At 36.7% G+C, this 15755-nt stretch overlaps 1 protein-coding gene across 1 annotated transcript; it reads right to left on the reverse strand.

Annotated features, from left to right (window-relative positions):
• Nucleotides 1–2055: 2055 nt before the first annotated feature.
• Nucleotides 2056–13978, reverse strand: LOC125878601 (thymic stromal cotransporter homolog). The gene is made up of 7 exons (XM_049559892.1): nt 13347–13978; nt 12147–12317; nt 11186–11401; nt 10837–11008; nt 5644–5727; nt 4189–4345; nt 2056–3308 (listed from the first exon to the last, which is right to left on the reverse strand). Exons 1-7 carry the CDS (start codon nt 13824–13826, stop codon nt 3251–3253), a joined length of 1338 nt encoding a protein of 445 aa, XP_049415849.1. The 5' UTR covers nt 13827–13978; the 3' UTR covers nt 2056–3250.
• Nucleotides 13979–15755: the final 1777 nt, after the last annotated feature.

Raw genomic sequence — 15755 nt, forward strand, 5'->3', positions numbered from 1 at the left:
ACATGACAGTTTAACTTCTTATTTTTGGTGCTCATTGGAACCCCAGCACTATCTCTCTGATGAATTAACTTCTTACTCATAGCCATTGTAAAACCTGCATCTTATACTGTGTGCCTGCTGATTTATGTTTGCACTATATATGTAGCTCAGACCCCTGGCAGATACGTCTGCTGAAAACAAATCAAACAAAGAATTAATTAGCTTTCTTTCAGTTGCCAAAAATGACAATTAATAGGCCATGGTTCTCTAATGTAAAGGAAGGCATCGTCTGCAAAGCTGATTCAGGTTAAATCCCCAAACAGGGATGATGATGGCTGTCCCTGTACAAGCCTGTAAAGAAGGGAGAAGAAGGGGAGACAGTTTTTGTTTTTCTTTAATGTACAAATCAAATGTTTCTAAGCCAAATGTCCCCATCTTTTCCTCCCGTCTTCGATTCACACACGAAGAGAAAAATCTGATTCGCAGTGCAGGATTAACCAGATCAGTCAAACCTGCACAAAAGGTTAAAAGTCAGACGACTTACGAATGTGTGAATCCAGCTTCTGTCTATTTTTGCTCCTTCCCAGTGTGTACTGTTTACGTTCAGTCCTCATTGTAAATTTGGATGTGAATAACATCTTGTTGTAATTATAGATAAGCTTGTATATTGATGTCGTTTTGATGCAATTTATCTTTACCTCAAATGATTTTTTTGGATATATTGGACCAATAATAAAAAGAAAGAATGCCTTTGATACTTGTGTGCTCAGGGCTGATTTCTTTTTCTTCACCAGTTTTCACTAGTAGAAATGAAGTGCACAAAAACCAAGTCGTCGTTCGATAAAAAAGATACATAGTAATTAGGGCTGGGTTAAAATAATCAATTCATCCGATTCAAATACATCGTTATTTGAATGACTGGATATCGATTCATAAAATCTGAGATCAGTCTTTTAGTATACGCTTTTTCCCATGGACGTGTGAAGCTTTAACTGGTAGTTAATGGGCTGTGGTGCCAAGTTATTAACGACCGTAGTATTGAAAAGCTCCGACGTTATTGGCTCTGTATCTTAAAACTTTCCGGTGGTAATGTGACTCTGCTCAGCAGCAGAGGGAGGAGCAGAGAGGACAGGAGCCCTGATACTGACTAATGTCTGTGTTCTTTATTCTTTCTAAACTGACTCAGTATTGTGATGTCAGCAGTATGATTTATTGTATTGACATTTTAGATTTTTTTTAAAGTGAGATATTACGTTTATATTGTGACTTTGCTGTTTAATATTACTGTTGCTGCTCTAGAAACATTTAGTTACAGAATATTTAGTTTTATTCCTGTTGTGAATTTATGTTTTGTAAAAAAAAAAAAAAAAAAAAAAATTCCTTGTAAAATTTACAGTATGAGTTCTCTGTGAATTACTTTCGCATACCAGCAAAAATTGGTATTGTAACTGAAAAATTTCCAGTTGAATCAATATCGGATCGAATCTAATGAAACTGGGACCTTGTGAATCGAAATTGAATCGTGTCAGGAAATCAGTGCCGACACCCAGCCCTAATGGTAATAATAATGATCTTACAAATACCTATCAAAGACATGAACTGGTTTGGATATGAGTCTTGAAAGCATTACCAAATAATTCAAAAGATACATTTTGTATGTTTAAAATGTTTTTATTGGCAGAATTAAAGTGAATTTCACAATACTGCATTCAGTTAGTCTCGTATAAACAAAACTAAACAAAAAAAACCCCCAAAACATACCTCAGGAATGTTTAGTTAAAAAATACATATATATAAAAACTAGACTTTTACAAAACTTGCAGCTTTATGATTCATCACTGCAAATATTTTACATTTTGTCCTAACCCTTGCACCAACAAAAACTATACCTTAGGGTGGAATAACTACTGACAGTCATTGACAGCAACTCTTCTGTGTGTGTGCTCTTTAAAAAATTAGTAATTAAAAGTGCAATTATAAAGAAATGCATCACAAAAATAATGCTTAATAGTACAAGGCTGTTTTTTCTTCCCTTCATATCAGCTATAAGTACCTTAAAGTCACTTGCACTTGCAGCCCTATTGTCTGAAATGCATAATTACTGTATTTATAAAAACGCATCTCACTGCAGTTACTCAAAAACATTTTTAATTTTTTTTTTTTTTTTTGTGCAAAGGCAATGTTGTGGTCAGTGAAACGAAATCAAACCATATATACAGTACCTTTCAAATCAGTAAATGCTGTTTAAAGTGCTTTTTAACCAAATTCAGAATTAACTGACATAATTGTTATAAGCAACAAAGACAAGTGAACAGAAAACATGATTAAATGCACAAGTGTTTAAATATGTATGGATAAAAAAAGACTGAAATAAAAGAAATTCAAAATATTAAAAAATACCCCACTAATGTCATATAAAAGGTCATTTTTAAACTAGTCTCTGTCAGCCTTTCCTGGCCTGCAGGATTACAAGTCAGCATATAACTCTTTTTGCACTCTAAAAAAATATTAAGTGCATCTATTTTCATATTAATCTATTTATATACACATATTGCTATTTTGGAGGACAACAGTTGGTATATGACAATGTTAAATTACTCCATATTTGTGTCTTTGGTGTTCGGCTGAATGTTTAGTCATTCATTATGGTTATTAGGTCTGTAAACCAGCCAGTGAATCAATCTACAGTTCAGGAACAGAGTCTGTGGAGGACTGAGAAGTAATAAAGCCAAAGTCAGTTTATAATTCCGATACAAAATGTGAACATTGTAAAATCCTCATTTACATCCGGACAGGAAACTTGTTCAAATGTGCGAGTCAGTCATTTTTAGTTCATTCTCCTCCTTTAAAAGATGCTTACAGGGGGACTTTTCATGTCTGACACATTAGTCACACATCTACACTATGTTGAAATCACATTGGGTTGTTCTTGAGTTTAACTTCAACAAATTCCACTGGCCGATGAGTTCTGTTGGTTGATGATTGCCTGTATCTGTGTCAAAAGTTGTTTTCATTATGTACATTTTTTTGCCAATTGTGTTTTTATTTAATTCTATCTGTGCATATACACGTCTGCGTAAGCCTTAAACCTGCCATCTGTTCCTCCTGTTACAGCCACAGCCTGTAGGAACTCCTCTCCTGCAGTGTCTGTAGTTATAACAATACAGGAAGTGAGATTAAAGGCACCGTTCTCCTTTTGCCCGTTTCAAGTCTCAGTTCCCCTCTGCCTCGTACAAATGCTGACACACTGCTGACGGTCAGTTTGGTGCCATCAGTCTCCCTGAATCCTCACATACTGTCGCCACCGAAGTGATCTGCAGCCGATGATACTGGAGGAAGGAGAGAGGAAATATTCTTGAGAAGATGAAATGTATTTGTACTACTATGTGTTTACTTTGTAAATGGTCTGAAATGTTGATATTCACTCTGATTCTGCTTTTTTAAACCTAATTTTCATACATTTTTAAGAAATGTTCAGACAAAAACAACATATACACTTCTGTTTTTTTAATTGTAACAGCCACTGAAGACTTTATATTTAAACATTTTTTGTTTTACTTTAAAACTATGTTTCTGAATCTCTTTGTTCTGAATTCGCCTTTTTTCAAAATAGAAATATTAAATTAAAAAATTAGAATTGAAAAAATGGAGACAAAATTTGAAATTTGCAGTTTCAAAAGCTGATTTTTTTTTCTTTTTTTTTTTTTTACATGTTTGTATATTTAGATCCAAAAATTTAAGTTTCAGAATTTCAACAAATTGATTCAGGTTGCTCAATTTCAATTCCGGTCAATTTCGGATAAAAAAAATTCAAGTTGAAAATTTTCATTTGTAATTTGAAATTTATTCGAAATGTTTCGATTTGAATTTTTGGATGTGATTCAAAATTGAGCCACCTTTTTTTTTTTTTTAATACTGAAACTTGAATTTTGGGATCTGAACTTGTGAACATTAAAAAAAATAAAAATAAAATTCAGTCTATGAAAGTGCAAACCACAAAATTTCATATATTAATTTCCAAGAGGTGAATTTAGATATATAAAATTAAATTATACATAAATTTAAATTCAGTGGTGTTTAAATTTCAATATTAAGTCTTCAGTGGCTGGTAGATTTTGAATACTTATGTCTCTTACTGCTCCCATAAACTAGCCCTAAACAACTACTGAGCCATAAGAATAGATGTTAATACTCCCAACAACATCCTACCTGACAGGTATCATCGCCAGTACAGTTATGATGCTGGCGAGCATGAAGACAAAGCCAGGGAACCAGTTCAGGGTTGCCTGATAAATCTTAGTAAAGGCAGGAATGTAGGCCAGACCGGCAAACTTCAGCGCCAACTGCAGGGAGGTGAGAGTGGTGCCTGATGGGAAGGAGGTCAAATAGGTTAAGGTGTAAAGGAGTATTTCTGCATTTTTGGGAAATAAACTTAGATACTAATACACCAAGAGTAACATAAGAAATTGATGCTGCTCTTGTATCTGTGCTGTAAATATAAAGCTTGCTGAGCTTAGCATAGAGACTAAAAAAAGGGGAAACAAGTGGTCTGGCTCTTATATATTTTTTGATTTCCTTGTATGTGTGCAGACAGAAATAGGGTTGAGGTTGCGATTATGTGTGTGTTTGCACTGCACTGACTTCTCAAACAGACGCCATGTCAAAGCAAACACAGGAGGGGAAACCCTGACAATGAATAACCCTGCTTCTCCAACCATCAATAAACACAGTCTGTGTGTGTGTGTGTGTGTGTGTGTGTGTGTGTGTGTGTGTGTGTGTGTGTGTGTGTGTGTGTGTGTGTGAGAGAGTGAGAGTGTGTGTGTTTCGACTGCAATATGATGTCACCCTATGACAGATTTCTTTATATGGTCATCTGCTCCAGGCATGCTACTGCAACATTTACATTATGTAGCCTACACTGCTACATGTAGCTACATGCTAACGCTAGGGAAACAAGTAAACTTGGTGGCTGATGTTAATTTTAATGAGATTCAGGTTAGTGTTCGGTTTAGGGAATGCATTATGTCAATGAGTGTCTTCACAAGTATAGCAAGACAATACGTTGTGTGTGTGTTTCAAAAAAAGGAAGCATGACAGCGGCAGAACAGGCTCTTTATGATGCGTCATCTTTTTGACATAAAGCAGCCTGACTGCAGGTTTCCGGTATGCACCACTCCTCCATGTATGCAAACCTGTCGAAAGGTTGCCAAACTCCGCACACACACAGACACACACTAAAGAGTGTATCTTGTTCACAATAAAAGACTGCTTCACAGGTGCCTCGTTTATTCCCTTGGAGATTCAAGAATGAAGCTTGAATGGGGGCCTCAAGTCAGAGAGGATCAATGGGATTTTTTTTCCTGACCTCTCACTGAACTTTAAACTGCTAACTCAACTTTCAAGAAATGCCATGTTGTCATCCTTCTTTCAGCACTTCCTCCTGTTCTCATTGTGACACACTGATCCTGTACTTCTCCATGATGTTTATATATGCTGAAACCATCACTAGCATGTGTTTGCATAATACTGCTGTGTATTTAATTGTGTTGACTGTACAATTATCCCTACTGTCATTGTAACTCATCTGTGGTGCTTTTACAAACCTACTCGCACGCACACACACACACACACACACACACACACACACAGAGGTTGTATACTCACCACATAAGGATGCTGGAACCTGCTGTGACAACAGAGATCTGATGGTGGGCATCGGGATGAGAGCAAATAGGTTGAGTGAGCGAGCTGCGGAGAAATGAACACTGATTAAAAATGTACTTCTCTCTCCACAAGGTTCTTCTGCACATCCCTTCATCCGAAACTGTCAGCTGCTATTTTCTCTCACCCACATCATGTAAAAATATTTTACAATTACTTTTGACTTTTTATGGCATAGTATGTTATGGCATATTTTAGGACATACTATACCATGACTTTTTTAATGATGATGTTAAGGCATACTATATTTTGACATTTTTTATGACATTTTTGTGAAACACTATACTAATAAAAAAAAATTTCATGGTTTTGGGACAGCATACTACACTATGACTTTTTTTCATGGTTTTGGACGACATACTATACTATGACTTTTTTTCATGGTTTTGGACGACATACTATACTATGACTGTTTTTCATGGTTTGGGACGACATACTATACTATGACTTTTTTTCATGGTTTTGGACGACATACTATACGATGACTTTTTTCATGATTTTGGACAACATACTATTCTATGACTTTTTTTCATGATTTGGGATGACATACTACACTGGGACTTTTTTTCATGGTGTTGGACGACATACTATACTATGACTTTTTCACGTTTTGGGATGACATACTACGCTATGACTTTTTCACGGTTTGGGACGACATACTATACTGTGACTTTTTTCATGATTTTGGACGACATACTATTCTATGACTTTTTTTATGATTTGGGACGACATACTATACTATCACTTTTTTTCATGATTTGGGACGACATACTATACTATGACTGTTTTTCATGGTTTTGGACGACATACTATACTACGACTTTTTTTTCATGGTTTGGGACGACATACTATACTATGACTTTTTTTCATGATTTTGGATGACATACTATACTACGACTTTTTTTTCATGGTTTGGGACGACATACTATACTGTGACTTTTTTTTCATGGTTTGGGATGACATACTATACTATGACTTTTTTTCATGATTTGGGACGACATACTATACTGTGACTTTTTTTCATGGTTTGGGACGACACTATACTATGACTTTTTTTCATGGTTTTGGACGACATACTATACTGTGACTTTTTTCATGATTTTGGACGACATACTATTCTATGACTTTTTTTATGATTTGGGACGACATACTATACTATCACTTTTTTCATGATTTGGGACGACATACTATACTATGACTGTTTTTCATGGTTTTGGACGACATACTATTCTATGACTTTTTTTATGATTTGGGACGACATACTATATTATGACTGTTTTTCATGGTTTTGGACGACATACTATTCTATGACTTTTTTTATGATTTGGGACGACATACTATACTATGACTGTTTTTCATGGTTTTGGACGACATACTATTCTATGACTTTTTTTATGATTTGGGACGACATACTATACTGTGACTTTTTTCATGATTTTGGACGACATACTATTCTATGACTTTTTTCATGATTTGGGACGACATACTATACTATGACTGTTTTTCATGGTTTTGGACGACATACTATTCTATGACTTTTTTTATGATTTGGGACGACATACTATACTATGACTTTTTTTATGATTTGGGACGACATACTATACTGTGACTTTTTTCATGATTTTGGACGACATACTATTCTATGACTTTTTTCATGATTTGGGACGACATACTATACTATGACTGTTTTTCATGGTTTTGGACGACATACTATTCTATGACTTTTTTTATGATTTGGGACGACATACTATACTATGACTGTTTTTCATGGTTTTGGACGACATACTATACTCTAACTTTTTTTCATGGTTTTGGACGACATACTATACTATGACTTTTTTCATGGTTTTGGACGACATACTATACTATGACTTTTTTCATGATTTTGGACGACATACTATTCTATGACTTTTTTTATGATTTGGGACGACATACTATACTATCACTTTTTTCATGATTTGGGACGACATACTATACTATGACTGTTTTTCATGGTTTTGGACGACATACTATACTATGACTTTTTTTCATGGTTTTGGACGACATACTATTCTATGACTTTTTTTATGATTTGGGACGACATACTATACTATCACTTTTTTTCATGATTTGGGACGACATACTATACTATGACTGTTTTTCATGGTTTTGGACGACATACTATACTATGACTTTTTTTCATGGTTTTGGACGACATACTATTCTATGACTTTTTTTATGATTTGGGACGACATACTATACTATGACTGTTTTTCATGGTTTTGGACGACATACTATACTATCACTTTTTTTCATGATTTGGGACGACATACTATACTATGACTGTTTTTCATGGTTTTGGACGACATACTATACTATGACTTTTTTTCATGATTTTGGACGACATACTTTTCTATGACTTTTTTTATGATTTGGGATGACATACTATACTATCACTTTTTTTCATGATTTGGGACGACATACTATACTATGACTGTTTTTCATGGTTTTGGACGACATACTATACTATGACTTTTTTCATGGTTTTGGACGACATACTATACTATGACTTTTTTTAATGGTTTTGGACGACATACTATACTATGACTTTTTTTCATGGTTTTGGACGACATACTATACTATGACTTTTTTTTCATGGTTTTGGACGACATGCTATACGATGACTTTTTTTCATGGTTTGGGACGACATACTATACTATGACTTTTTTCATGGTTTGGGATGACATACTATACTATGACTTTTTTTTAATGGTTTTGGACGACATACTATACTATGACTTTTTTTTCATGGTTTGGGACGACATACTATACTATGACTTTTTTTCATGATTTTGGACGACATACTATACTATGACTTTTTTTCATGATTTGGGATGACATACTACACTGAGACTTTTTTTCATGGTGTTGGACAACATACTATACTATGACTTTTTCACGGTTTGGGACGAAATACTATTCTATGACTTTTTTTTCATGGTTTTGGACGACATACTGTACTACGACTTTTTTTTCATGGTTTGGGACGACATACTATACTGTGACTTTTTTATGACTTGGGACGACATACTATACTATCACTTTTTTTCATGATTTGGGACGACATACTGCACTATGACTTTTTTTCGTGATTTAGGACGACATACTATACTATGACTTTTTTAATGCTTTTTGACAACATGCTATACGATGACTTTTTTCATGGTTTGGGACGAGATACTATACTTTTTCATGATTTGGAACGTAATGCTATACCATGACTTTTTTTCATGATTTGGGATGTATCGTAGGGTATAGTATGTCGTCCCAAATCATGAAAAAAAGTCATAGTTTAGTATGCCGTCAAAAAGCATTAAAAAAACGCTGTATGTTGTCCGAAAACATGAAAAAAAAGTCATGGTATGGCATGTCGTCCAACACCATGAAAAAAAGTCATCGTATAGCATGTTGTCAAAAAGCATTAAAAAAGTCATAGTATAGTATGTCGTCCAAAACCATGAAAAAAGTCATAGTACAGTATGTCATCCCAAATCACGAAAAAAAAGTCACAGTATAGTATGTCGTCCCAAATCATGGAAAAAAGTCATAGTGCAGTATGTCGTCCCAAATCATGAAAAAAGACATAGTATAGTATGTCGTCCAAAACCATGAAAAAAGTCATAGTATAGTATGTCGTCCCAAATCACGAAAAAAAGTCATAGTACAGTATGTCGTCCCAAATCATGAAAAAAGACATAGTATAGTATGTCGTCCAAAACCATGAAAAATGTCATAGTATAGTATGTCGTCCCAAACCATGAAAAAAGACATAGTATAGTATGTCGTCCAAAATCATGAAAAAGTCATAGTATAGTATAGTATGTCGTCCAAAACCATGAAAAAAAGTCATAGTATAGTACGTCGTCCCAAATCACAAAAAAAAGTCATAGTATAGTATGTCGTCCCAAACCATGAAAAACAGTCATAGTATAGTATGTCGTCCCAAATCACGAAAAAAAGTCATAGTATAGTATGTCGTCCCAAACCATGAAAAACAGTCATAGTATAGTATGTCGTCCCAAATCACGAAAAAAAGTCATAGTATAGTATGTCGTCCCAAACCATGAAAAACAGTCATAGTATAGTATGTCGTCCCAAATCACGAAAAAAAGTCATAGTATAGTATGTCGTCCAAAACCATGAAAAAAAGTCATAGTATAGTATGTCGTCCAAAACCATGAAAAAAAGTCATAGTATAGTATGTCGTCCAAAACCATGGGAAAAAAGTCATAGTATAGTATGTCGTCCCAAATCAAGAAAAAAAGTCATAGTATAGTATGTCGTCCCAAATCATGAAAAAAGACATAGTGTAGTATGTCGTCCAAAACCATGAAAAAAGACATAGTATAGTATGTAGTATATCAGTTCCTGATTCTTACATTTGCTAGAAAACCAACAAAACCAGCTTTTAGCCATTTGAGTAGAAAATGAAAATGAAAATGAAAGAACTGGCTCAGCTGACCTGCCTGCTCTTGTGGCAACTAAACCTGTTCCTTTGTTTGTAGTATAATGTGTGTTCGGTTCACTGGCTCACGTGGAAGACAGTGAAAGATGTTTTCCATTCCGTGGGACGGTACTGTCGGCATGTCAAGCCACCAAGAACAAAATTACTGAGTTTCTGCTGCCAACAGAAAACTCCATATTAGATTAAAAAAATGGCTCCATGGAAAGTATTTTGATACCTCTAAGCTTCTCCCTAAAATATGTTAAATAAAACTTCACTGAAATGATTAGTAGACATATCAACACATTACCAACAATAGAGGTTATTAAGTGATTGTTTAAGTAATTATCAAGTGACACTAGTTCCAGCTTCTCAAATTTGGAAGTGTTTGTTCCTTTTTTCTGTTTCATATCATAATGTAAACTGATCTTTGGGTTTTGAACTGTTCATCAGACATGGTTAAGACGAGATGATAGAGTATGTTCCTGCTGTATTTTGTTATTGAAAGTGGAACAAAGTGGTGAGTGTACAGGAAAGTTGTGGCTTTGGTCAGGTTAGTCATAAAACTGCAGGAAGAAAACATGGCCTGCAACGGCAGGATTTTCTGTTGGGAGGGGTTCAAATGTTCATCGTCCTCAGTCTGAGATACTCACCAAGGTAGAACGTCAAAGTTGTTGTGACGAAGGACATGAAGTAAATCCCCGTGGCAAATGACAGCATGCCGATCAGGATGAGCGCCACGTCGCTGGCACAGCGGCGGAACACCGTAACACCAAGGAAACTGGTGATGAAAATTAAACAGCCTGCTGCGTTCCCATAACCCACCTGGAGCAAGAGAGAGAGAGAGAGAGTGAGCAAAAGATAATTTCAGCTGATGCTAGTCTGTGTTAGTATCTGATCATTTTATTGGATCAATTTTAAATCAACAAAACCCTGTTATTTTATCTTTGAAGCACCAAAATCATAAATTCAAGACTGAATACAACAAGAGCAAAATGTCACCTGAGCAGCATTCCAGCTGAGTGGCTCTTTGAGCACAAAGATGCCCAGTATTTCTACGGCTCCACCCACTGCAGAGGTGTACAGCATGGCAGCTGCAAACAAGAGAGCCACGTTCAGCATGCTTCTCCCAGCAGGAGCTTCCACGGGAACTTCGCTGGAGTCATGAGAGAGGAGGTGGCAGTTGTCCTCTGGCTCGTTGTTGGATACTGGTTTGACCTTCATTTAAGATGGACACATGGTAACACATATTTAACATCTGCATGAGCTCTAAACTGATCAGCTGTTGCAGTAAAGGCTAAATTTGGGGATTAAAGGCTGAAAATGTGGCTCTGGTTGCTTTGCTTTTGCTCTAAAATACATAGAGTTGACAGGAGTGAGTTTATTCCAGTGTATGGATCCAAGTGTTTGAAATTAGAGGTAGAGTGTAGCTTGAGCAATGCAGGTGAACTGCACTTGCATCATTCACTCCAGTAACATACAGTAGGACATAGTTCCTTGCATGGCATAGGAGGAAACTGGTCAGGTGACTTATCATCAGCTCAAAAATACTTTTAAAGGTGGGGCAAGGTTGAGTGACAACAGGGACGCATTGTTCAGACTCTGGCTTTTGGAACTGTAGCGTAAAGCAAACAAAAAATAAAATATTTTTTTTATAGGGAACAGAAGCCAAAATATAATGGCAGCTGGGTTTTTGTTTCAACTTTCACTCTTATTAAACCGTCACTATGACTAAAATGAGTGGTTAATTATTTCTTATTGGTAAATTAGTCATTAAGTCAACAGAGAGTTAGTATCTTTATTTCTATTTCAAACAGGAAACAAAAGTTTATCTCAATAATAATTAGACTAGATTATAAAACCTAAATATAGTATTTTTATTACAGGTCCGTAGCTAGATCCCAGTGCACCGGTGCAGCCTTAGCTTACATAGACACAAATATTTAAACACACACACACTGACCTGCAGCAGGACTATGGAGTGTATGAGGCAGAGCAGGTGCAGCAGTGTGCTCACAGTGAGCAGGATGGTCCCATTTCCCAGACTGGAGCTGTACAGCAGGAACAGATGACCCGACATGAGGCTGCCCACCAGACCTGCTATCCCATACAGCAGCTCCACCTTCATCATCACCTGCATGGGACACGGACACACGTTATGTTGTTTAAATGTTGACCTCATGTCCTGACTAAATACAACGTTCACTGTCATTCTATGACATTTTTTTTGCAAACTATACTATGAGATTTTTTACAATATTTTTTTGACATACTATACTATGACATTTTTATAATATTTTTATGGCAATCTATTCTACGAAAAATTTGTATGATTATTTTTATAGCATAGTATACCATGACATTTTTTATGGCACACTATATTATTACTTTTCATGATATTTTTATAGCATACTTTACTATGACACATTTTTAAATGATATTTCTATGACATTTTTTAAGGCATATTGTGTGATGACATGTTTATTATAATTCTAAGACATACTATTATATGATATTTTTATTATATTTTTTAGCATACAATACTATGACACTTTAAATGATATTTTCATGGCATACTATACGGTGACATTTTAGGGCATACTTTACTACTGCTACTACAACATCATTTTTTTAATGATATTTTTAAAGCAAATTATACTATGACATTGTTTAAGGCATACTATACTAGGGACATTTTATATATTTTTTCATCATACTATACCATGACATGTTTTTATAATATCTTTATGACATACTATACTGTGGCATTTTTAAGGCAGGAACAGATGAGGCTGCCCACCAGACCTGCTATCCTGCTATTATAATGGCTAATATTATCGTTTTTGTTTTTGTCTTTCTATTTGCATATGCTTTTGTGTTTTAAATCAACATTTATGTGCATTTATAAAGGAATGACATGCAAGTTGGCTTATTAGGTCTGACTGTTATGAAAATACTTTATAACAAATGACAAACTGCCAAACATGGGCTAATATCATTAAAGTTGCCCTATGATGTAAAATGCTTTCTTAGAATGATCAAAGTTGGCTATAATTTTGTTGACTAATGATACTGAAAAATAATCTTAATACAATACAATCCTAAGTGGTCTTCATATTGTATTATAATTGAAAAGCTGGGAGCCCTATCTGAGAGCACTGACCTTGGAGCGGTCAGCAGCGGTGGAGGAGAGCGACACCAGCGTCATCACGCCGGGCCAGAAGGCGCAGAATCCCCCGGACAGCCCGAAGACAACCCCCGCGCCGTACATCACCTCCAGAGGGAAGCGGAATATCACCACCAGGAGCAGGGCGAGCCTGGACAGCAGGTACCCGCTGAGGGGCACTATGATGGGGACTTTCCTCCAGCCGCGGTCACCTAACCTGGCCAGCAGCATCGAGGGTATGATCGGAACCAGCCTGATGATGAGGTTGTAGATCATAAAGAAGTCCGTCATGAACTTCTGCTGGCTGTCCCCCGTGGAGAGGTGCGCATCGGGGTAGGTGGCGTTGGCAGACCGGTCCTTGGCCACCATCTGCAGGGCGGTGTCGAAGAAAGTGCTGCCCAGCTGCTCCAGCACTAACACCGGCCATATCTGCCGGAGAGCCGTGAAGGCGGCTTGACACAGAGTCGGCATGACCATGATCAGACTTTAACTCACTGCCTCCACTAAGACTTCCTTAGTAAAGTCCAAATCACACTGAATGCGAACTAATACAGAAGTAAATAAAGTTACTCTGATGCAGTGAAGGACGCGCTGGTTCTTCCCACCAAGAGTCAGTGTATGTGCAGTGGAGCCAGAGAGGGTGAAAATGAACACACTGTCTCACGCCCACTTCCTCAAACGCGCTCACACACCACGCCTGATGACACTGAACAGTGTGTGAGAGACACGGGAAACCACCCCGCCAAACTCTGCCATACAGTTTAGAGTTAACAATCTTGTTCATGACTGTAGGTATCAACGTTTAAAAGTCTTAAAGGGATAGTTCACCCCAAAATCACAAATACATATTTTTCCTGTCACTTGTAATGCTTCTTATCAGTTTAGATTGTTTTGATGTGAGATGCAGGGTGTTGGAGATATCGGCTGTAGAGATGTCTGCCTTCTCTCCAATATAGTGGAACCAGATGGCACTCAGCTCGTGATGCTCAAAGCGGCAAAAAACTACATTTGAAAAACTCAGCAGCAATGTCTCTTTCCAGAACTTATGACCTGGTTACTCGAAATAATCCACAGACCTTACTGTGAGCAGTTTCATTTAGGAACTATTTTCTTTCTTCAGAACTACTCCCGCCAACAATATCACTGTGCAGAAGGAAGCGTGCATCTACTCATGGATGTGAGGCTGATGCTTGTGACATGGTGAGATGTAAGCATTAATGGCATCCTCCTCTCGGCTGAGCTGTTATGTTAGCTAGCTCAGTGGTGGCACGGTTCCTTCGGTGTGGTGATATGGTTGGCGGGTTTATTTCAGTAGAACGAAAATAGTTCTGACATGAAACTGCTCACAGTGAGCCTAAGTGCTATATCTTACAGTATGACACACAAGATTACCATGACCTGGATGACTGAGAATCTCCACCAACATGCTCACAAAGAGGTAAAGAAAAATATGTATTTTTGATTTTGGGTTGAACGGACCCTTTAAAAGAAAAACACTTGACTGAACAGAGCACAAACGAGAAAGTAAAACAAACAAAAGAGCTGGTATTACTCTGGGTCTCTGTGGTATGGTATCTAGAAAGAAATGTCAGACCACAATGATCATCATGCGACAGCCAGAAAATCCATCTCAGAGCAGTTTTGTGCAGGAACTATTTTCTTTCTACAGAACTACTCCCGCCGACCATATCACTGCGCAGAAGGGAGTGTGCATCTGCTCGTGTTTGTTGCAGTATGAGATGTAAACATTAATGACGTCCTCCTCGGCTGAGCTGTTATGTTAGCTAGCTCAGTGGTGCTAGGTGAGCTAGCAGTAGATGCACACTTCCTTCTGTGTGGTGATATGGTCGGGGGGTGTATTTTGGTAGGAAAAAAAAGTTTAGACAAGAAACTGCGCACAAAGAGGCAGAGTAAGAAGAAAAATATGTGTTTTTGATTTTAGGTTGAACTGCCCCTCTAAAAGAAAAACACTTGACTGAACAGAGCACAAAAGAGAAAGTAAAATGAAGAGAACAAGCAGTATTACTCTGGGTCTCTGTGGTATGGTAGCTAGAAAAACATGTCAGACCACAATGATCATCATGCGACAGACAGAGAGAATCTCAATCTGAAACTAATTTCATTTTTGTTTGCTTTTCTATTACAGTTTTTCTCGATTGTTTACACACATTTTCTGAAAGCATGCCTCATACTCTCAGAGCTCTACACACAAATCAAAAAACACACACACAATGGGCAAAACCCCTCAATTCTCCTGCAAAATGAAACTTTACATTCAAAACAATGTTATTTCTTCTCAAAATGGTATTTTGTTTTCAAATGACACACACAAACCATCATATGAATAGACATTTATAAGAACCAGTTGAACACTGATGTGCTCAATGACTTCGGCCTTTTTTTTGT

The sequence above is a fragment of the Epinephelus fuscoguttatus genome, linkage group LG18 (assembly GCF_011397635.1).
Source record: "Epinephelus fuscoguttatus linkage group LG18, E.fuscoguttatus.final_Chr_v1".
NCBI classification, from domain to species: domain Eukaryota; kingdom Metazoa; phylum Chordata; class Actinopteri; order Perciformes; family Serranidae; genus Epinephelus; species Epinephelus fuscoguttatus.